At 47.2% G+C, this 23,769-nt stretch overlaps 1 protein-coding gene across 1 annotated transcript in view; it reads right to left on the bottom strand.

Moving 5' to 3' along the window:
• The window catches only part of DDAH1 (dimethylarginine dimethylaminohydrolase 1), a 56,626-nt gene that overhangs the window by 12,267 nt on the left and 20,590 nt on the right, over positions 1-23,769 (bottom strand). Inside the window, exons 2-4 of the mRNA XM_086463312.1 lie at positions 3,130-3,229; positions 1,865-1,938; positions 1,133-1,252 (exon numbers count right to left, since the gene is read on the bottom strand). Coding sequence (XP_086319438.1) covers positions 1,133-1,252; positions 1,865-1,938; positions 3,130-3,229 — 294 coding nt within the window. The remainder of the gene's footprint in view (positions 1-1,132; positions 1,253-1,864; positions 1,939-3,129; positions 3,230-23,769) is intronic.

The following is a 23,769-nucleotide window of genomic DNA, read 5'->3' as shown; positions in this document are numbered from 1 at the left end:
GCGTGCAGGATGGCAGGTCCTAATTCATTCAAGAGGGACAAACGCCCTCAAGCTCAAGTCTCAGTTGCACTTGGCCGTTCTGGTGCCCCAGCCAAAGTTTGTGCTGCAAAGCGCCAGCACCTGCAGCTGTGCTACGGTGCAGGAGCGGAGATGTTGATCTCTCAGGTGAGCCGGCTCATGGCCTACATGCATAATGAGATTCAGGGCCTCAGGGGTCTCTGTGCCCACACCTCTGAAAAAGCATAATTTGGTAGATTTGCTCTGAACACACCCAACAGGCGGGAAAAGCCACCGAGCCCGGCGCAAACCACAGCAGCAACAAACATTTCTCATCATCGAGGATGACGGTGGTAGCACGGCGCTGACCTGCTACACCACGGGTTACCGGTTTGCCAGCCTGCCAGCGAAGAGAGACCCAGACTCACGAGGCCTCTTAGCCGCAGGGTTCAAACCCACACCTCCCGCTTCAAAGGAAAACGTTCAGAGACTCAAACTGCCGGCCAGGCTGGGGTGAGACGACTCTCCCTTCTTTCTGTTGAAGCCACGCTGTTACGAGACCCTCGTGGGACCAGAAAGGAAAAAAACGTGACCAGGAAGGAACTTTGCAGCCAGGTGATGGAGGAAGGAGGGATGGGGAGTCCTGCACTCCGGTCCCTACGGCGTTACTAACTGGTTTTACCCAGCAAGTCCACGCTGCAAAATGTGTCCACGGGTCACCTTCTCAACAGGGATCAGACCCCTCTCTCTCCTTCATGCCAAAGCTTTTACTTCCCCTCTAGCAATTTTAAAATCCCTGTTTCCTCATGGCAACATCGTCTGCTCTGATGATCTCTCCTTCCTCCCTCCTATCATCAAATTATCACCTTTTAGTCAACAAAGCTGTAAGTAATAACCTGTGTAATCCATTGCCTTCCTGAAGATAACTAAAGCTAAATTAACATCACTTGATATCATCTTGCCTGATAGAAACATTCTTTATGGTTTGCCCATACAGCAGACCCTGAGAGGTACTGATTTCCTCTTTCATTGATCTATATCTATTTTAAAATTCCAACATCCTCAGGCAGAGGTGAAAACAAAAAAAAACCCACCCCCAAGTTTGTTGTTTAGAAAATTTTCTTACGTGCTTTACCTTGAGGGCTTTCTGTGCAGCTTCACTTGATCCGATAGCGATCAAGTTTGGTCCAGCCATGCTGCAAAAGCTCTTCAGATGCAAAGAATCATGAACAGGGACCGTGGAGACCGCATAATCCTGCATGGGAGCAAAGAAATCGTTGTTATAAATTTTTTTTAATTGTCCTAGTTCCCTAAGTATGTTGAGACGTTCCATAATTAATTTTACTCTCTGCAAATTCACAACAGCAACATATCCCAGGGCACAGGGTCAACTGTTTAGGTACGACATACCCCTCTGGACCAGCCTGTGTTGTCTGGTGCACTGGAGTAAAATCCAGAACATGTTGCAAATATGACTATTGTTGCAACCATAAAGAAATACATTAAAATGCATAATTAAACCGTATGTACATAAAACCTCTCCAGGGACCAGCAATAAGAACACATTGCCAATACACGAGAACATTAGGAACGTGAGTGCTGACATGCTTTCAAATAATAACAGCCTCCCACTATCCAAGTTACTTTTATGCAGTGATCTCACATTTCAGATCCAACTTCAGCATCTGTCACTTTATAGGATGCTCAAACCTTTTCACTAACTTGAAACATTTGCTTTTTTTTTTTTTTTTTTTACAAAGTCCCAAATAAAGCACTTGAGTATGACAAACGTCTTGGCCAGTATAATTTTTAAACTGGTTTGTTGGATGATGCTTGTATTTCCTGCGGCATGAATGAATCTACAAACCTTGAAAGTGTCAGCCAGAATTTCTGCACCACGTTGATTTGTTCGCCTGGAAAGACCCACAAAAAATTCTCTGCCTGGAATCAGAAAATGAAGGGCAAAACAATTTCAGCTTTTTTTTTTTTTTTTTAAGCCATCCAAAAAAAAAATCACCACATCAGCTCCTTCACCAGAACATGTTAAAAACAGGCCAGCTTTAGAGACATTCTGAAGCAATCTCTCATGGCTATCTTTTCCTATCTTTCTTTTCTCAAGTTGAGCAGTAAAACTGAAAATCCAGCACCGAAGAATGCAACCTGCAACTGCGAGCTGATCATTTCAAGCAATTATCTTTTTCCAGAAGACACATTTCACCAGAAGCATAAATAGCTTCCTCTTCTAAAGCTCTGCAATGGCCATTGAGTCAGGAAAGAGAACAGCTGGGCTGGATTAGTACAGCACTGATTGACCATTTCCCTCTCCCTCTGAGATTTCCTCAGGTCTCCAAGGCAGCTCTGCAGCCGCCGGCATCCTCCTGCTCCAGAGAAAACAAGTGCTGGATCTGCCCTGCCTCAGAAAGGCCTCCCTTCCCGGTCTGCCTCTTTTGAGACCCTCCTTTTTCCCCTTGGTGAAGGAAGGCAAGCAGCCAGGCTACTGTGATGCTGATCAAAACAAACAGGCTCATTCAGCACAGGCGGGGAGCAAGCGTGGGCGCAGCCGATGTGAGAAAATGCCTAATGGGTTTAATGACATAAAAAACACAGTCAGTATCTTCATCTCTGAAGTCAACCACGCATGTAAGTTGTCTAGCACATGACATCTGGCAGGCAACTCCACCACCTTCTCCATAAACTAAAAAAAAAAGCATTTTTTGCATTTGATTCATTGACCTAGTGACAATTGTCCGCATCGAGATTTTACAAGTCCTGAAAATGAGTCTGGTGAATGTCGCTGCTTGCAATAAGAAATATGAAACAACTGCAGGCAGCTGACTACCGAAAGCATTTTTCTCACTGGCACTTTACAAGCGAAAATAAAATCTGTATGCACAGTGCTGCTCTTTGTACTGCTACTTCATTTATTCAGGCATCAGGCAGGACGTTGAGGCTTGCATTGAAAATTCAGCTCTCAGCTACCTTCGTGATTTAGTAACAACTGATTTAACAAACCACATGAATGACACTGTTACGCAGATGACAGATAACGTGCGGTCTTTGAGGCAGTCAGAATACATAAACAGCAAATTCACTACCACTATACCTGTAAATAAGACATCTCCATCACTATACCTGTAAATAAGACATCTCCACCATCCAAGGTCGCGTTTTCATCTACCATCTCTACTATATTGAGGTTGAGACTTCCTAGTACTCTCTTCATAGCTTCAACCTGTTTAAAAGAAAGTTGTTTAGGATATATCGCATCATTGACAAAGTTAAAAAACCTACCAGAAATACATAGCGTTCATATGAATTAAAGTGTCTTAATGAGCCTTTAGCAAGATGGATGGTGGGGTCCTTTGTGTCCCTGCCCACCGCAGTTCCCCAACTCTCTCCAGAGACCTTTGTGGTCTGGAGGGGACGGGGTGTGAAGCGGCAGTGAGTCGCTCTCGCATTGCATGGAAACGCCAAGGGGAGAAAGACAAGGGGTCCAAAACGCATGTTAAGCCCAGTCGCTCTGCACAGTAACATCTTCTTTTGCAAATCCCATCCCTCGGCTCTGAGCAGGAAAAAGCACCAGCAGAGGAGCGATGTTCTCTCCTTCCACACCGCTCGGACACAAGACGTGGCTCTACCAGCCACGGAGGTGGCAGCTCTGCCCCAATCCCCTCTTCAGTCAGGGGAAAAAAGTAATCCCCAAATCAGTAAAAGTTCATTTTCTTTATAGTTTCGCAGCTTTACTGAGCACTAGTTCTCCTGCCATTTTTGAACTACGGTGCTACAGAGCTAAAAGACCTTTTCACATCGATATGTTGGGCGGCTGGCTGCTCGCCACAGAGCGCTGCATGCGTGGCCAGGAGCCTGCTGCTGTTGTGAGCTCGTTTCAGCAGGGAATGCAGCTTCAGTAGGTTTCCTCTTTCCCAGGGAGGGCTGCTGAGATGCCCAGAGCAGAACCTGTTTCTAGAGAGGCTCATGTCATTGGCCATCCCTAAGAGCGGCTAACGCTCGTTACGTTCAAGTGCCATCATCTTGGTGCCTTGTGAGCCAAAAGAAAGACCTACACGCAACCAAGTGCTCACCAAAAGCTTGCAGAATGTCAATATAAATGTGTGTTCATCCACAGAAACCTGTGAACCTGATCCCATGCAGCAGCATCTGCGTGGCCGGTGAAACCTCCTCACCGCGGTTAACCAGCAAGCATTAACGAACGTGGAAGATACAGTGAAGACCTGGTAGACAGCTCTGATTTTTGCATGTCCCACAGGTCATTTATCTATTTAACGTGACAAATTGAGCATTTCTAGAAGCAATACGGGAAGCTAAAGCAGGTGACACGGTACTTGTCTTCCAGCACCACATATAAACAGAAGCAACTCTAGCGGCCCTACTCTTGGGCTCTGCCAAACTACACCGGTCACGGCAGAGAAAGGAGACATGATGGTGACTACTCCTTCACCCTCACTGCAGCAGCCTCACTTCGGCTGTCACACCTTGCTAAGAGCAGTGCTGCCCTCAGGGAATAGGGGAGGGGGCAGACATGCTCCAGCCAAGCCCCCTTCTCCCGCTCATTTTCCATGATGCAGTTATATGGCATTTGTGAGCGATCCCATTAAAACCGAAGCCCAGGTTCCAAAAGGCAAGAGCCAGTCTCCATGGGTTGGCAGCAAAGGTGATGTAGGTGTACATGGGATACACTGGGGACACCATCTTATCCAGGACTCATCTGGTCTCTGGAGGTTTCTCTTTTCTCTCTAGCATGTCCTCACTCTCCAGCCACTTTACAGAGGACACCTTGGACAAGCACACTGTTAAAGGAGGCGCCTCAGTTTAAAGTTGAACGGGACAAAGGCAAGTCTTTGTGTCACCTGGAGAACGCTGATGGGTTATGCTGTCAATGCAGACCAGAGAGCTTCCCGAAACCAAGGGACTCATCCTCCCCACACAAAATCCCATCTAAGGCTTTGGCACGCAGACTGGAGCGAGCCTGCAGCACGCCCTTTACAATTATTAACACTTCTTTTTGCTCCTCTGTCTTCCACTTGATGCTAAAACGGCTTCAGGCTGAAACTTGGCACTCAAGAGTCTCCAGGTGTAGCAGTAAGGCTTCACCTTTCTTGGCCTTGTTGCTCTATCTCCAGTGATCTGCAAAATTAGCTTTATAAGGAGGACCGGACCCATGTGGTATTTTAAAAATAAATGGGAAACAGCTGAGTTAATATTGGAAAACCGACCGTCGTATAAACACAGCAACATTTCATAACATCCATGTGCTGATAGCAGAATGATTTCTTTTGCCTGTGAAGCCCTGTGGTTTTTACTGTGCAGGTGCTACGTGCTCAAGAGCCATAAGACCCCGAAGAAGAAAACAATTGTTTAAGATGGAGTAACAGAGCTGTGGCATTATATAAGAAGGTTCCCAATCCAAGAACACAGACTTATTGTTTTGTGCTGACGTGAAGCAGACAAGCAAACTCGCGAGTGGGGCAACATGACACGCGACTACACCAGCCACAGGCAGTTAGACTAAATAAATATACCCATCAGATGGGGTTATTTAAGGCAGAAGGCCAAACCACAGGAAAAAAACCAGGATCACCCAGCCTGTTGTGTGGTCACCTATCTCCAGTTAATCCACCACCTCCAGCAGCTTCCAAAACCAAAACACCAAGAGAAAGTCCTCTGAGGAGACGTGGTGCTGATCGGGTGCTCTCAGCAGAAGCTGTCTGGGCTTGCAGAGGAAGCCAAGCCAGCGGCTACCCTTGCTGAGCACCCGCTCCTGTCCTCCTCCCTGATACCACGTCCCCACCGGTCTGGAGCACCAGCAGAGCTGCGGATGTTACTCCAGCAGAGGACCACTCTACCCGCTTTCTGTGGGGACAGCCACAAGCAAAAGCTTCTCTGGATCACGGAACACCTGAGAGAGAAGGCGTGTAAAACCTGGGCAGCCTGCAGAGAAGACACGAAGGTGCCTCGTGTTGCGAAGCTGCCTGCAGACCTAACGGGCCAGGAACTCCTCCACAAGCACCGTACGCAAGCTAGGCACGTTGGCTGGAAAATTTGTGTCTGCTGACGGCTTAATAAAGCCGTCAGTGGTCAGCAGGAGGCAGATTATTGAGGGGAGAAGAAAAGCAGCGTGCATCTCAGCTACGTAGGGAGGTCAGGGAGGTCCAAAGCCCAAAGGTGGATCTGCCTGCGAGATGTGCCTGTGACCAGAGCAAACAGGCAGCAGTCACCCAGGGGAGTGCGGGCTCCCTCTCGAAGGTGGGAAACCAACTGCTTACCTGAGCACTGCAACCATGGAAGATGCTTGCACTGCCCTGAGAAAGCAACCTCAAGGCCATCAGCAAAGGTGCGCAGAGCTTCCCGGGGAGGGGGAGGCAGGCAGGGAGGCGGCAGCACTTCCCATCCCTGGGCCAATTAGTAACACTTGCACTCCAGCACCAATTAAGTAAAGTGCCTAGCTAACGAGAACAGTGGAAGGTAAATGCTGACTTTGGAGTTGTGATTTGAGTCATATGTATGTTTTAATCACCAGCTGCTGATTACCATTTAACCACCAGGCTGCGTCAGAGATGCCTTGAATTGTTTCTTTATTTCATTTACAGGGGTTGATGCAGCTGTAGCACAGACATTAAGGAAAGTTATCAGACCTAAAAGTTGTCCGAAATTACAGAAAACTGGTTTAGTTTGCTTCGTGATTGTTCCAGGCTTTGAAGATATAAGATCCTCAAGATGTTTTTCCCCAAGAGTTGAGCTCGTTTTAGCCTATGAAACCGAACTTAAATAAATAAAATGACTGCCATATAAATAGCTGGATCTTTTCTCCATGATGGGTGTTAATGGATTCAAGTCTATAGTTCAACATTTCGCAGGGGTTTTAAGCAACCAGTAGAAATTCCTAGAGCTTTAATTGGAAAGCGCTGTTCACATGTCTGGTGACACACGCTAGGAATATCTTTCAATATCCGTTGCTTGTATAAAATAGAAGTCTCAAGTTACTGTTTGTTTTCTATGGGCAACACCAGGAACTTCATTCAGCAGAAGCAGAAATGAAAAAAAAAAAAGGAACACAAACAGAGACGGAGAAGATCGGAGGGAAGACGCGACATTATTAAAAAGGCAACCAGAAAAAAAAGAACTTGTAAATACAGGATTCCAGAAAAACAAAACCAAAAAAACCCAAACAGCCCATCTGCTTTTGCAAAGAGCTGAATTTCCTACATGGGGGATAGCACAGACTTGCATTACCCCCACCACATCACCTCTGAAGCCTTCTTGCAGCAGTCCTGAGTAGGGTCTCCAACATGCCGTGTCCACGGTACGTGTCTGACACACACAACCACCTTGGAAACAGCGTACGGCATCATTCAGAGTTTGGGTTAGCACGCGGTGAAGTCCACACAAGTGGTTTGAGTCCGTATCTCACCACTGCAAAAGGGAATCGAGAGCTTGGCTCCATCCTTAAGCCTTCCCACATCAGGAAGGATTGTGCCACTTCCCAACAGAGCTCCTAGCCTGGGCAGAAAACAAGATACAGCCTCTAGCTGGGGAGGGACAAGTGATTGTCATCCTCAAGTAAGAAGCTAAAAATAGGGATGCAGCAAAGGGGTCTGGTTTTACAAAGCCCTCTATCCTCCCCGAACAACTGATTGCTGGTTTTTTTTGAAGCGTGGAGCCTTTACACACACTGGTGAGATTTTATAATGAAAGACTAATTCACAGAGCTAACTTTGATGTATGAACAAATAACCGCGTCTTGCCTTTTTTCCAGGAGAGAACTGAAAAAAGGTGGATGGAGAAAGTCCTCTGTGAAGCCACAGTTACCCAGGAGACACCAGTAAAATACACAGTATTTGGACATGACCTGATTACAAGCACATCCACTATGAAGACGACTTACTGCTTGCTTTTTTCTTAAGTAGCCAAGAGGAAAAGTCACCTTCCCTCACTTTATCTCCTTTATTTGAAAACTAAAATCCCAGGTAGTCAGAATTGCAGCACACAAAGAAAACACTCATCTGTATCCTTTAAGATTTCTGTATCGTATTATCTCAGGTCAGCTTAAGGTTTGTAACACAATATTGGGTTTTATTGTACACGTACCCATTAGTACATCGGTTGAGTGTTAAAGCTTGTATGCTTTGTGTAGTGATATTTTTTCTAATAAGCACATTCCTGGTGTGAGACGGGATGTGTCTAATCCATAGCAAAGCTGATTGAGAGACAATGGGCTCCAGCCAGCTCAGCTCTGTTTCAAGGAAAGAGGACAATAACTGTGCTTGACGTTTATAAGAATCTAATTTCCTCGTGCTTTAAAAATGGAGCTCATTACCCTCTGGACTGGTGCCTTCCACCAATTACTGTAACTGATGTGCAGGGATTTTTCCTTCTCTATATTAGTATTTGATGCACTCTCAACGGAGGCCGCTTCCTAAATTATTTACTGGTCTTCTGTGCACTAACCATGTTATGGGATTTATGTTATTGACAGTAAGAAGGAAATGATTTTTTATGAAAGGCAGTGGAAACAGGGAAACGATTTTGCGAGCCATGGGCTCACCTCTGCCAACAGCAGGGCAGCTTCTCCCCTGGGGTGCCAGGGCTGGATGGCGGGGCCATGGGCGATGCACCACCGAGGCTCCCAAATGGCCCACGGGCAGGGGCACAGCTGGGGCTCGGCAGAAGTTGTGGATGGTACCAAATCAGGCATCCCCTAATGACTGCAATTACCCATCCGCCTTCACCTCCGAGCTCTCGGTGGAAGGGGGAAGATGTCTGCAGACCTGTTTTGAACGAAAGGATGCAGAGAGATTCAGAGAGCAGAAGACCATCCAACGAGCCAGAGATTAAATGAGGTTTCTAAACCAGCAGAGCCCAGCCCTGAGTGCCAACAGCTTGGCTCTCCAGAGACCAAGCCCAGCCCTAACAAAAAGGACTCTCAGCCCAAGCCACACTACTGCACCGTCTCCTGAAATTTTACATCCACCAGCGATTTCCCTGGCGTGGTAAATCACAATTATGGGGTTTCAGTCACCACTTCATTGTGTTTTAAACCGTCACTCATAGCTGTGCAAAGCAGATGTCAGACATTATATGCAGAAGTTTGACTATGATATCTCTGAGGTGACTATTTCTGGAGCCATTAGCTCTGAGTTCACAAGGTGCCACTGTCAATATATAATGCATTTTTCAGCAAGGCTTCAAGTGAAGGCTAGAAATAGAGATTGACAAATCCAGGGCCAGGAAAGGGTAGACTTCAGTTTTGCAAAACAAGATACCGGTGCTGGTCACAATCCAGGTTCTTGCCTGTCTCAATCTGCTCCGTTTGGAAATGAGGAAAGTCTGTCTCCTCTTGATGATAAGCATTGCCTTTCTGGGCTTGCAGAGGCTGCAAAGAAAATAAAGCAGCACTGTTACAGTTTTGAGGTTTTTGAGGAGAAAAACCCACTACTGGTTGTTTTCCTTGCTTTAAGTAGGCCACATACACACCCTCGTGTATATTCATCTCAGAAATTTGTGGGATGTGGGTTGTGGCAGAGTTTCTGACTCCTGCTCCTGGTGTTGGTACCAGAAAGGGCCTTGGCTCTTGAGGTCAGCAGGAAAGCGGTGGAAGAACAAGGTGCACCAGCACTGCTCTTCCATGCAGGTCATGCTGTAAGAGCGCGTTAAGTGGAAGACAAGTAAGGTCAGCTCTGTCCCACAAACAGCTGCCAGCACAGCCTGGTAAGGACGCCCTGTACCTGCCATCCCAATCCCCACCAGCTGACAGACCACAGTTTGCTCTGGCAATCACTTCCCTTTTCCACCCACACAGGACCTTTGTGTCCATCCCGCTGCCTCTTTTGGGAAGGGGAGAGAAGATGAAGGCCGGCAGCAGCCTGGCCCCGATGCGAATCGCCAGCTGCTCGGCAGCATGCTCCTGGATGGCGTGGGTGGATAGGGTGCTCCCAAAGCACCCCGAGAAATCGCAGCCGGACCGCTCGGAGTGATGCGAGCATGACCTCATCAAACTAGGCTGTGCATCACGGCACGTCGAAAACGCAGCGTTACATCAGAACACCCATAAAGCCCTTTTGGGGAGTTTCAGCTGATCCTGCTCTGCTGACAAGAGCTCCAGGGCCACGTCCTTCCCCAAATGGTGGGGCAGTTGCACCGTAGCGTCGGTCAGACTTGAAGAGCCTCAGTGGCTGGGCCGGAGCACCCACCAGACGTGCCATCCAGCGTGCATGCAGCAGGGCTCATCCTCAACCATTTTTCATCAAACAAGGTCATGGGAAGCCCAAGAAGGAACACCAAGGTACTCCCAACCCACACCCTCAAGCAGAAGGTAACTTGTTCGTTGCTCCCCATACCCAGATCCCACATCAACACTTTTAGGTTGCAGCTCAGAGAGTTTCATCCTTACCCAACACTTGCACCAAGCAGGTGCAGCTTTTGGCAGAGTTTGGGTAGTTTGTGAACCACAGAGTTCATGAAGGGCCACATGGATAATTACTCCATATTGTCCACATGCTGCTAATGATGAATCCAAACCCACTTACTGCCCTACTACTGAAATGGTCACAAACTACGTGCCTAGAGCTGATGTACCTGGTGCCAAATGTCCATTGCCCCTAGAGACAAACCTGAAATCAGGGTGAGTATAGCACTGTTAGGGATTAATGGGGAAGGGGACACAAGAAAGAGCTGGACCAGGGGCAGCACAGAGAGGGACTGGCACATGGAGGAGGATCAGAAAGTGGCAGGTGGCCTCCGGGCCTTCTTGTCCCAGAAAAACTTCTCGGCCACGCAGGAGGGGAGCTCCAGCCTGGTAGGTCTCGGGAGGTCAAGCAGCAACCTCCTTTTCCAGGTACACACAGTGAAAAACACAATTAATCTGGATGTCCTTGCAGCACGTTGTGTTTTAATAGCAAAGCAGAACCAAAGCACATGAGAACCACTCTATGAGGCTCACCAGCAGTAAAACACGCCTGGGTTTCCCCCTCCTCTCTTCCACCGCTTAGAGTCCCTGCATTTTAAAGGCCATTTCCCACAAACAGGAGCCAGCAACCTGCTCACTTGCTACAAAAAAGTTGGGCTGAAATTTCAGCCCACAGCAAGTGGAAATAATTTCAATCAGGTATAAAAACATTCACAGCGGGGGGGGGGGGGGGGGGGGGGGGAAGGATGCTTAAAAAGACAGAGATTTCAAGTCACTAGAAGAAAAGGCTCACTAAGATCCACTAAGCATAAAATCAGGTTAGTGGAAAAGTTTAAGTGGCATGAATGCATTGTTACAGAAAAACAGTGAAGATTTTGCTGGATAAAGACGATGACATGAAATTTAAGTCGCACGCAGGCATGCTGAGAAAGTAACGTTCTAAATACTTTCTGCTTACAATTACAAAATGATCAATTGTTAAGTGTTGGACAGAGAAATATATTCTATTCTGCCTGGACATGCACAGCAGGCCAAGAATGCACCTGGATAAGCCAAGCATTCATTATCTCCCAGACACTCAATATCCCATAATACCCCCAGCGGCTGCCAGCTCCTTGTCCACCCTTGACCACACGCCATGTGCCCCATTTCACAGCTGAAAAGTATTTAAAATTCATGAAGCCTGTTGAAAGCTCAACTGTCACATTCTGCTCATTCCACAGGGTATGGGAAAACTGCGCAGAAGGGACATTTCAACCGGGGCTATTATGGCTCTTGAATAACCAATATTCCATTAAATTGCTAATAAACCCACTTGAAGATAAGTTGATCACAATCGAACCATACAGTAGCATTCCTTTCCTTTAACACCAAGTTGTCAGGTTTCACTCTGTACTGTACTACTGTTTCTGTGCCGTTTGTTCGTGCCCTGACACAGAGCATTCAAGATACTCACTTTGTCCCCGGTAATCTAAATGCCCTATTCTAAAAGGGCTGAAAGATCTTTGGCAAGGATAATACTCTGCTTATTTTAAGGTAGGGAATTCTTTTCAAAGGAAAAATCTACACCAAAGAAGTGAAAAATAATTATACCTCAACCGGGATAACGTGGGGTTTTGTAACTTCTTGAACCGGGCGCTCGCAATCTGAACGTAGTGGTAAATGGTATGAGCGCTGCCCAGCTTCCCTAGCGCCCAGTCAAGCTTGGTCTGGTCTGAATTTTCATTTGAGTTCGCAGTTCAGCGACTCATTTCCTCCTCCCTCCACCAAATCTTAATTTTATCAACCAAAATAAATATGAAAAGCTTCTAAAAAAAAAACCCACCACTTAAAGATGTTTGTTTTGCATTTAAACGGATTTTGTTAGATTCCTCGCAGTTAATTGTCAAGCTGCTGGCACGCCTGCTGTTGCCTTCTGAGCTTGCTGTGTGCACATGCCATTGTGCCAAGAGGGCTCCAAATTTCGTGATTTCTAACACTGAAAAGCATGTCAGCCTCCTTCTCGGAAAGGGATTTAGAACCTCTAATTTTATATTAACTAACCTGATACTGCTGAAAAGCAGCTCCCACCCAGCTCTGAACTCTTCCCATCGATTCTCCGAGGCACGTAGGAACCAACCTGCAGATTTCAGCTTCTGCACAAACGGTCGAGGATCATCATCGGGAAGATGTGGTCCCATCTAGTCTGTCTGGTGGGGAGCCACAGACAAGACCCAGTGGTCGCCACCGGGTCCGTATCGCCACATACCGAGGACAGGCAGGAATGAGAAGCAAGTGCTCCAGCGGGTGCCTGCCCAGAGCCCCCTGGAACCAGCCCAGCTTGAGGAGCAATGACCACCGTCACAGGCAGTGAAGAGAGTATTTTTCTTCACATTGAATTCACTCAATAACCGGCCTTTCACTGAGGAGCATCCAGTTGCTCCCATTTTATGTTATAACAAGGGCCCCACAGGCAGAGGCCGTACTAACTCAGCATTTTTTTCCTCTCTAATAATAGGTTTCATTCACGCTTTCAGAGAAGTTGACTTGTCTGTCTTATTTTAGCTATGCTAACACGTCCTGCAAGAGCGCCCTGAAGTGTCTAGACTTATAACACAACAATAATGGCAGAAAATTCTGCCCATTTTGCATCTCCCAACTAGTTCCAGTAAGGTTTCCACTGCTGAGTAAGAAAAGTGTCATCCCAGTAGGATTATGGAAGTTTGCTGTATACCTGAAACGGCATTAAATCCTTGAAGGCACACCAGCAGTTTTAAGTAGTCAAAAATACATCTCAATGCAAATAAGCAAACTGGGAGTCAGCCATTGAACAAACTGGCCATCACAGTGCTAGGTGGGACACTTCAACCTGAAAATAACCTTCAGCAGCCTAATAGCGTGTTGACAAATTTTAGTAAATTCTTAAGCTTTAAAGAAAAACAGGCAGAAAGCGTAAACAATTCTCCATCTCTGGTTATTGTTCCTTGAACCCAGACTGATGAAGGCGAAGAAAGAGCCAGCTTCGCAAGCCCTGCTTCTGCACCGACTTCCACTTGAGGCTTACAGTCATAAGGAGGAAACGAGAACATAGCTGCGAGCCCTGAAACGTGAAGAGCACGTGCAAGATGCAGCTGTTGGCGCAGCCTCCTTATAACCACACATTTTGAAGCGATAGAAACTTTTGTATACGCAGTGCCCTGCCTTTCCTTGCAAGCCCACCGAGCCTTCAGGCAGCTGCCTGCAGCGCTGGGCTGAGAAGAGCCTCTATCCCCCCGCAGGGCGCTCGCTGTGCGCCCTGCAAACGCAGAAAGGGACAACGCCGCCTCTTGGGCTGCTTTGCTGGGACATCCCTCACCCTCCCGTGACAGAGGGATGGCAGCACAAGCTCCCTTCTCACCTTGTGCGTTTTTAAGCCATAAAACTCACAGGATTTCACTTGAAACCATCAGTAATGGTGGGCAGACTCCCTTCATTGTAAGGTGCGTCACCATAACGCGATGCTAACAAAACCACAGCTCCTACTTGTAAACCAGCCTGCTCACGCCCTGCCTCCCCTCATTGATGTCTCAGGGGACTCAGGGCACTGTTTCTCGGTGTGACCAGAGAGTTATAGCATGGGAAGTTTATCTGATCAAACCTCTTACGTGACAGCGTCGAGTCCCACTGCCCAAGAGGGGACAACGACCCACCAGACGCAGAACCATGCCCTCGGCCTGAGGAGGGAGCGTGGGAGCCTTCCCAAAGCCGCTCCAAACCCTCGCCATCAGAACTGCCGTGAAAGGCACCCGTCCACCTCGTCACCAAGCACCACCTTCTGATACAGGTGATACACCATCAAAAGGCCTGAAAAAAACTGTGAAATTCTTGTTTGTGACAGACATCAAAACGCTTGGGAAAAGGAAACAGCCACCTGCCCCTCGCGCAGGGATGTTTCACCCAGACAAGAAGGGCACACACACAAACTCAGATCTAAAAAGCCCTGATCTATGCAACGAATATTAACAAAGTACAAGCCCAAGGAACTCCTTTAAGGCCTCCCTGCATTTAATTACCTTGAAGTCTACATGTGTTTCAGTGCATTGACATTCGCACAGCTCCCCCAAACAGTTTCTGCAATACAGGCACAAGGATTGAGAATTTAAAGCATTTTGTGAAGACGCAGCACAGCAACACACATCCTTTTAATGCTCAGTGATGGATGAGCACTGATCAAGCTTAAACCCAAAACCTAGACTAGAATACTGTTTTTTTCTAAACAGAAATTGCTTAGGTGCTTATTCTAAGTTCGAGTCATTTCAAACCTCAGAGAACACCCCTGCTTCGATCACCTGCAAGAATCATCAACACAACTCCACGCAGATTTGCCAGGAGAGCATCGACTTGCGGGTGGGAATTAGGAGGGTCAAACCTGAACACAGGACCTGAGCTCTAGGCAGGTTGGCAGAGGAAGAAATCCTGGCCCCACTGAAGCCAGAATCCCTCCCATCCAAGATGCCCCTTTGCATTTTATACAATAAATACAGAAATGCAAATGTCAGCAGGCCTGGAAGGAAAAAAAGCACTATAAGAGCATTAACAGGTGCAATATGGTTCATTGGTTTGCTCCCTTCCCTGCCAAACAAGCTGCTACACACATTCACATATCCCAAGACCATATTCTTTCAATAGAGCTAAGTATTGTGTTCAGCTAAGAAGTGCAGTGAAATCAGGGGTGGGTGGGAGGGTGGTGGCATTACATTTGCAAAAGAAATAAATTCCCTTCACATGTCCGCAACTCGGTTACTCTGCTACTGTATAAACACCTTCCACTTACAAATGGGCAAAATACAAGTGGGTTTCAACAAAGCGAAACTCATATTGCACAGGGACGGCAGGAAAAAATGAAGAAAAGGAAAATAACAGCTAAGTAACTGCTCAAAGATTCTACTTAAAGCTCTTCTAGGAGAAGGACAACTCCACCGTGCTCCTTCAGCAAGGTGTGCTTTTCCACAGTGAGCCATCTCCCCTTCACTCCCTCACCAACCCTGCACCGAGCTGGAGACGCAGCTTCTTCAGTACTTTGTTTTAAAACCAGCTACTCTGGGAAGGAAAATATCTCTCTGCAGGCTTTTAAATGCACCTTAGAAATTAGGGTTACACTTAAGGTATTTATTTAATAAAGAGCTACTCCGAAGGGGGAGGAAATCCAGTAAAACCTCTTCCCAGCTACACTGCACTGGGCTAATTGAATTTGCTGACCTACATTTCCTAATTACGCCTCCTGTATCTGAGCCGGCACATGCCCACGTTTCACTGCACCCAAGCCAGCGCCCTTCGCAGCGCAGCAGCGATGCTCCCACGGGCTTACGTACTGGAGCCCCCGAGCTCTGCCCTCCTGCCCCCTGCCAGCTCTGCGGGCACGAGGCACCGCTGTGGGGGACGTGGTGATGCCATAATCCTCCCAACAGGTCCCATGTTTGGAGTGGAGACACCTGCCTCGCAGGGGCCTGGCTCAAACCCACCGCTGCACGGAGCGAGCAGCAGCGGCGCGACTGACTGCGAGGCAACAGCAGCCCGTTTCCAGACTCGTGTGGGAATAGGGAGCACATCTGCTGGAATAACAGCCAGGAGTTGATGATACAGCAGACTCCAGTATTACTTTATAGTCAGCCTAATGGCTTTTCCTTTCTCCGGACAGTACTACATAACTTCACCGCCATACAGAAATAAAGGCAAATACTGAAATTTATAAAATTATAACTAAATGGAAACTATTACCTCACCAGATGCTATCAACGCCATCAGAGGCGTGGAAGTAACCCGACAGCTTGTAACTGCAGGGCTCCCAAAGGCGATGCCAGAGCCTGTGGGTACCTGCAGGACTTGCTGCAAACCAAAGGTGAGCTTGGGGCTGGAGCAGCAGTCAGCCGTGAAAAAGTTAAGTGAAAACCACCGAAGGCACTCCTGCCGCTGAGGGGCTGAACTGGGTATGCCCTCGGCAGCTGCTTTTGGTTTCGGCTGCTGGGGGCTCCCGCCCTGCTGGGGAGGATGTCAGTGCTGCGTAGGGTGGCTGAGCCTCGCCGAGGACACCAGGCCGAGCCAGGCAAGCCCCAGCCCTACCACCAGGGCTCAGCTATGGACGTGTCACCCAGCCTGGGAGGAGGGAAATGATGCCTGCATCGTGTGGCAAGCGCGGGGGAAACGGTTGTGAGCACCTGGTCTATGGAGAACCGCCTGTGACTGCAGCACTGAGCCCTCCGTGCATCTCTCCTGCAAGCATCCTGGAGAAAATAAAGGTGCCCTGAGACTCGTCAGTTATGTACCTCCCATGTAAGGAAGATGGCTCAGGAGTTCCTCATTCACTCCTCATGATCACTGGGTTACACTTAGGAACGATCACTGGGTTACACTTAGGAAGACCAGAGACAAGCATATATTGTGCAGCAAGTTTTTTAGCTTTTTCAGGGGGAAGGGTCTTCTGCTGGCTGGTGTTAACCCCACATTGCACACACCTACAGATCTGCAGGTCAAGCAATGAAGTGGAAACCTGGAAAAATAATGACTGCTATATTCTGTGTAGATGCTAGTGTTGTTTTTAAAACTTGTCTCTATCTACCACTGAATGCTTTTTATGTCCTACAAATGCTAAGTGCTCAAGGGGAAAGATAGAAAGTTTGTTTTCCTCCCTGTTCTGGCTGGTGAAAGAAAGTTGTAACTGTAGTCACACAACAGTGAAGAGCAGCTGCAGAAACAAATACAGTCTGCAAGGTCAGAGCAAAAGGAGTATGATATTTTGTTTGGCCTGTTCCACACTCATCTTCCACTTCAGCAGAGTAACAGGTTGAAAAGAGGGCAAAGGTAGGAAGCAAGTCTCCAAGGCACTGGAACACACCAAGTCTTTCCCATACTCACTTGGCTCTAAAGGAAGAAACACAGCTTCTGCTTCAGAGACCACTTGCTACAGTGACCAGAAAGGGGATGCTCCTGAAAAACCCAACGCACAGTTAGCAGACATTAGCTTAAAGGCACGATAATTTGTTCAGAATACAGATAACACTCCGTGCGCTTTCAATTACACATAAAGTTGTGAAGCTAAAATGCATCAAGCAAGATTTCACAGACAAAATGGATGTCCCTAATAAGTAAAAGCAGTTACATAACGAAAACCCAGAATTAATAATTTTCAAAAGCCTTATTTTCACAAAGCTGAAACAGTGGAGCCAAATCACTAAGCAGCTAATTCGCATGCTAAAAATAAGTGATGCCCAGGAGCAGTTTTAAGAAAATGTCATTAAATGTCCAGAAAGCCTGCTCTCACATGTGAGAAAGAACGCTGTACTAGATTAAGGATCAAAGATAATGGCTAAGTTAAGGGGTGTAGAGGGGAAAGTAAATCAGATATAAAAGCCAAAACAATTACAACAGGCAAGTTTTAGCGCAATGGATCAGAGACTAAGAGAACTTATAAAGGCAGAAGGACCTAGTGAAAACCTCTGGATAGCAGAATCAAGATTCACGAGGGCCTCTTTTTTTTTCCCCTGCTCCTTTGCTTCCCTACCTTAGGAACAACAGGAGTAGCAACAGCCATGCTAATTCATTACCACTTGGAAGGGGTGAAATTTTCAATATTCACACCAAAAAGGTAAAAGTACTGAATAAATGTTTCTGCTCTGCATGGGGAAAAAGCCAGTTAAATATTCAGAACATATTACGGACAGTAATTTTCATCCCAACCATAACACAGGGGGACATTAAACAACAGTTATTAAAAAGCACTTTTAAACCAGCAGGTCAGGATGATTTCCACCCAAGGAGGAGTTCTGTGGTGTTCATAATCCTTCACAGCCTAACGGGGATGCCAGAAAAATTTGCAGAATGACTGACAGGGAAGTAATAAGGAAGTGAAGGATAAAATAATTAATACCAATCAGCATGTGTTTACAGAAAGTCAATCTTGCCTAGTTTGATACAGCTTCGGATGAAAGGACAACTCCAGTCAATAGCAGTGACGGCACTGATGCACCAGGTTGAGATGTGTAACAAGTGGATGCTGCTGCTGGTATGCAAATAGAACGTTTTCTTACATCTCAAGGCCTGGTGAGAACGGAAATCACTGAACAGGGGTGTTTCAAACAGGAACCCACCGGTGCAAGGACACTCAAGTTTCGCACAAGTAGCCCGAGGGCACGCAGTCATCGCTGGTCAGCGACCAAAGGAGCGTTAAACCACGAGCAAACCAGGTCACAGGCAGGGAGGAGGGCACAAGAGGTGCCATATGGCCACCATGAAGGCTGCGTGGCTGGCACGAGGGCCTCGGGCCACAGCCAGAGGAGGGGCCATCTGTTTAGTTTTGTAAACCAAGCCACCACAGACAATCGTCGTCTGCACATGGGCTCTGACCGTGACCCTGCGACCAAAGAGAGACCCTCAGGCAGAACACTGGGTAGGGGCAGAGACCTCCACCATCCCGGCACATGCTGCTGCCCCAGCTGCTGCCCAGCGCCATATCCACCGCACAGAGAACGTCCAACAGTCACGAAGGGCTTGGAGAAGAGCCACCACGAGGAAGGCATCATTTTCCAAAGCCTCAATCAAAGCAGTATTCACAGAGCTCAATCTGTTTCGCTGATCAAAGAGAGGATTATAAAGGCCTTCAATCATGTCTGCAAAGACCTACACAAGGAATAGAAATCCAGCAACGAGCTCTGACAAAATACAGTGCCTAGAAGCTGAATCCAAACCAGGAGCCACAGTTGATGCAGCAAGACTGTTTTTACTTTTAAAAGAAAGATAATTTATCATTTCGATAACTTAGCAAGGATTGCGTTCAAGTCTTTCACTTCTTCGCAGCCCAAGTGGAGGGCACCCGTGGCTCGGCAGCGAGCAACGCACCCGCAATGAGGCAGCGTGGGTCTGGGAGAGGATGATGGGCAAAAGGCTGAACCCAGGAGCCTAATTCTAGTCCAGGCACCAGAACACACTGACGGACGCACCACAGCTTCACGACTTTTCCTCCTTGTTCAGTGAGTGGGAAGAAGATACAGAGCCTGGTGAGAAACTAAAGCACTTTTCAGACAGTGGCTCATGCCAGTGCAAATGATGTAATTCTAGGAACAGATGAGTCTGAAAATCTTGACTAAAGAACTTTTTACCTCTTATTTTTTAATTGCTGCCACACATCCCCGCGCAGGCAGGAGTACGCTCACAGAAACAGATGACGTACTCAGTTTACTACCGACAAATGGATCAATTTTCTCTTTGTGGGTAGTAAAAAGGCCTCCCTGGAAAAGCTTGTGGCTATTTAGGACAGACAAGGCGGTTAAAGATATCTTACAGTACCACTTACTCGCCACTTCTGCTGCTGGTGCACTTAGCAAACAGGCACATTAAACGGCACGCTCCCAAACGAAAGCACACGGCATCTGCAGGACGTATTGCAGCACGTCCCAGCGATGGGGTAACTGGGGAGGAGCAGGGCGAGCGGCAGAGTTCACTTGGGAGGGGGCGGGGGGCAAGGCGGCTTGGGAAACACTGACGTATTGTCTTTCCATTACTAAAAATTACACTTTGTGAAATAGCATTAGATCATTTTAAGAGGTTTATACAAGGACACTGAAAAACAAGTCCTTTTGCAAATTCTATTTTTTTAACGTCTCCCTCCCCTTTCTATTTCCACTATGCATCACGTTGTGAAAATCCAACATGCAATAAGTCTAGGGTTCCCAGACAGAGGAGACCAACCTCGACCCAAGTTAAATCTTCCAGCTGTTCCCAGCTCCTTCTCTTCTCCCCATCAGACAGGCTCATAGCAGTGCCTTAATTACTTGTTTAGGAAGGATGTGACATGTTCCAATTTAATACATTTAGCCCTTCTTAGAGCAAATGTAGAATTAAGCCTCAGTATGCACTTGACAGATCTCTTAGCAACTAGAGTGCAATCAGCCAACAATGGATGATTCACAGTTTTAGCAAGAGTGTGCAGAACTGCCTGCCAAAAGTCTGAATAAACTCACATTGCTAGACACTATGGTAAAATGTACCCTGATCTCTTTTAAACTATTATATCATAGAGGAAAGTTAAACTGCATGCATTCCAGCAGTTCGCCCGAGTCTGGAAATACAATTGAACTGCAACATCTCAATTTTATGATAACCGAGACGTTTCGGTGGTTATTTTCACTTAATTAGGATAATGGTACCTTTCAAGGGAAACTGCTAAAATCCATCAGTTTGGGTAAATAAGGGACCTCTTCTTCCGTTTCCACTGCTCTGAAATGGGAAAAGGAAGAGCCTGGAGGATGCTAATGGAGGTGGCCTATCCAAAGTCACATCGATTAACAGAGCTTAGTCTCACGCCTACTGCTGCGGGGCCCACTGGCATTTAAAACATTTAGAGATCTCTGTGCAGCCCGTGAGTCAGAGGGGAATAGCAGGAAGCAGCATGAAAGAGTAAGAATATCCATTCTGACACATTGCTAAACTCTCTTTATCGCCCTCCAAAGCCCAGTTGAGGACCGGGCTGGCACAACAGGGACAAGATTGTTTGTATTTCTACAGCCAAATTTCTGCCTTCACAACCAGCTTCACCCCAAGCTTCAGATTTTGCTTTGGAAGAGTTTCCTCTTCGCTCTCCATGTGGATATCTTCCTACACAAAATCAGACTCGAGCAAATCCTTTACAAGATACTATTGAAAAAACAAAACCAAACCAGAAAAGCGCTGCTGGGACTACACGCAGCAAGGGCACCAAGTGACAGAGGATAAGTCACAGACCCTTCCCTTTCGGCTCCAACCATGAATCATGACCAGAGCTTTTCCTGTGGCACACTGGACGTCAGTGAGACCCCTCATGAGTAACAGAGTCTGGTCCCAGGAGATGGGGACAGCCCTCCCCCAGCATCCCAGCCTCATCTTAATGTCAATACAGTGAAGAGTCCCTTTGGCTTTCTGGCACTAACTTCAGCTACGGGAGCCTGAAAAGCTTTTCACTTTGTTTTATGGTGATTTACCCATTGCATCTGCTTATATCTCACATTTTGGACTTTGTTTTTCATCATCCCTTCCCTGAGACATCAATATTCACAGCAGAAGACAGCTGACACTGTCCTTTCTACTTCAACCGCCCCCAGCTGCCACTCACTTGGTACCCAACTGAATGAAACCCCATTTAAAAAATACAGACAGCTCAGCCACCTTCCTTTGCCATCTTTTCAGCAGGTATTGTCCTCCAGCTCTCTCTCAAGGTGGGGGACGACGCAGTGGCACTCAGTAGGAGACCCACCCTTAGCTCCATCCGTCCAGGCACCACGCGAGCGCTCTGATCCCGCATCGCTCCCAGGAAAGAACGCCGTGGTCCTTACAGCCCGGGCGCAGACCCAAGGCGATGAAAAGCTGCAGCGTGCTAAATCTGTTTACCAGTTCAGCAACACTCCCTGGCAGCCCCGTGCTGCCCCAGCCACCAGCAGCCTGGGGATCTCTCCCATTGCAGGCAGCAGCCTCGAGCAGCCCTTTTCCAGGTAAAGCAGATACACTTGGCTAAATAAGTAGCTTTCTTTGGCAGAGAAGAGCAGGGCGCCCGAGTCGGCTGGCAGACTTCGCCTCTGAAAGGAGGATTGTGGTCAGGGAAAGGAATTTGAACACATTGAGCTCCACGCTGTCTTTAATACTAGGGGAGTCACAGGTTTCTGCTCCTATGGGCTGACGACCCTTCAAAGCGAAATGAAGGCAGCAGGGGAGGTACAGCGAGCGTCAGGAAGATGCATTAAGTGCAAAAAGGTTCTGTAAATGCATAAAGACAAAAATTAGGCAGGTAAAGAGAGGAGCAGGTACAAACTAGAAGGTGCTTAGACATTTATTGCATTTGTAAGGAAAAGCTTCCTATTGACAACACTCTCAACAGACAGACCAGAGCCAAGGAGCTTTTTTTCCATCCATTTCCACCAGGATTAGATCAAAGGGGCTGAAAAGAATGTGAGCAGCAGGGCTGCAGGGAGCTGGGGCACAGGCGCCTTGGTCAGGGAGGGAGCCACGGGCGGGCGGGGGATCTGGTGTTTGACTTTAATCAAGCAGCAACGTGTGATCTGTACCACCAGCAACCCCCCAACACACGGCCGGCTGAAAAAAAAGCGCTGTTCTATCTCGAAACAAAATACCCTGGGGACTGATCTTGCCTCTGCTCCGAGCGGGCTATCCTTTGCCTGGATGGAGGCAGATGGGATGTCATTTTTTCCATCCCCGAGCAGCATTTTGGGAGCTCTGCTACCGCCTCGGCTTGGGCCGCAGCGCGCACGTGGTGGTATTTCTGCTCGGGGGAACTCGGTGTTACTCAAGGGCTGACGTGAATCCCCGCGTTGTCCGAGGCGGCAGAGCAGAATTGCCTCACTCCTGGTTTTACCCTATAAGGGCATTCGATGATGGCGCTGCAAACCCGTGCCTTCGCAGAGATTTTTCTGCAGCTGCTGCGGCGCGGTGAAGCCAAGCCCAAGTTTGGATTCTTGCGTGTTGTGATAATCAGCTGGGGTTCGGAAAATCCTTCCAAAAAAAAAAATCTAATGTCCTGGCAACTTAACAAGGCTTCTGAAAAAATAACAGTTTAACATCTGGAACAAAAATACTTTGAGGAAGTCCAAGACCAACACAGCACAGAACATTTTTCCCCCCCTAACTGTTACTGTACAGCACTTCCTTGTCCCCAGCTCAGTGAAACTGGAACGTTTGCATCGAGATGCTGAAACATTTTATTGGAAGTCATGCAGGAAGGTAGAAAGATAAAGGGCTATTCATACACTCGGACATTTTTTTTAATTTTCTGGGTTTTGTTTATTTTTATTCCTGTCCCATGAATTTCCTCAGTCTTTTAATACATCTTAATCTTCATCAATATTTAACTCTGCAGCAGAAATACTGCATACTTTGTTTTTTCATTTAACTTGAGACTAGAGGGGGGTGGGGGGGAAGAAAAACACCTATGGGAAGAAGAAAAACAGCCAGTTCTAAAGGAAACGACTTTTCCTTTTTCCACAAAATGTCCTGGAATAGAGTCAGGGAGAAGGATGAAAGAGAAAGGTGGGCAGCAAGAACACCATGCTGTTTCAGAGAGTTAGCTAGGGTCATCATTTAGGACACTTATTCCTACCTCTGGGTCCCAGATTTAAGACCTGCCTAAGATCAAGGCTGAAAATATTTCTCCACGACAGACTTAACTCTCAACAGACATTATCACAAAAGAGCGGTTCCCTGCAGTATCATTCACAATGCACAACTAACCATATATATGTATAATTACATACACTATGTATATATACGCACATCCACACATATATACGTGTGAGAGCCTTTCAACTGGGGATGGGAATGCTTAATGAACTTTTGCAAGCTAAGGGAGATCTCTC

Source organism: Leptosomus discolor, chromosome 3 (genome assembly GCF_034619465.1).
Source record: "Leptosomus discolor isolate bLepDis1 chromosome 3, bLepDis1.hap2, whole genome shotgun sequence".
Lineage (NCBI taxonomy): Eukaryota > Metazoa > Chordata > Aves > Leptosomiformes > Leptosomidae > Leptosomus > Leptosomus discolor.
This window is presented reverse-complemented; position numbering and strand designations above follow the sequence as displayed.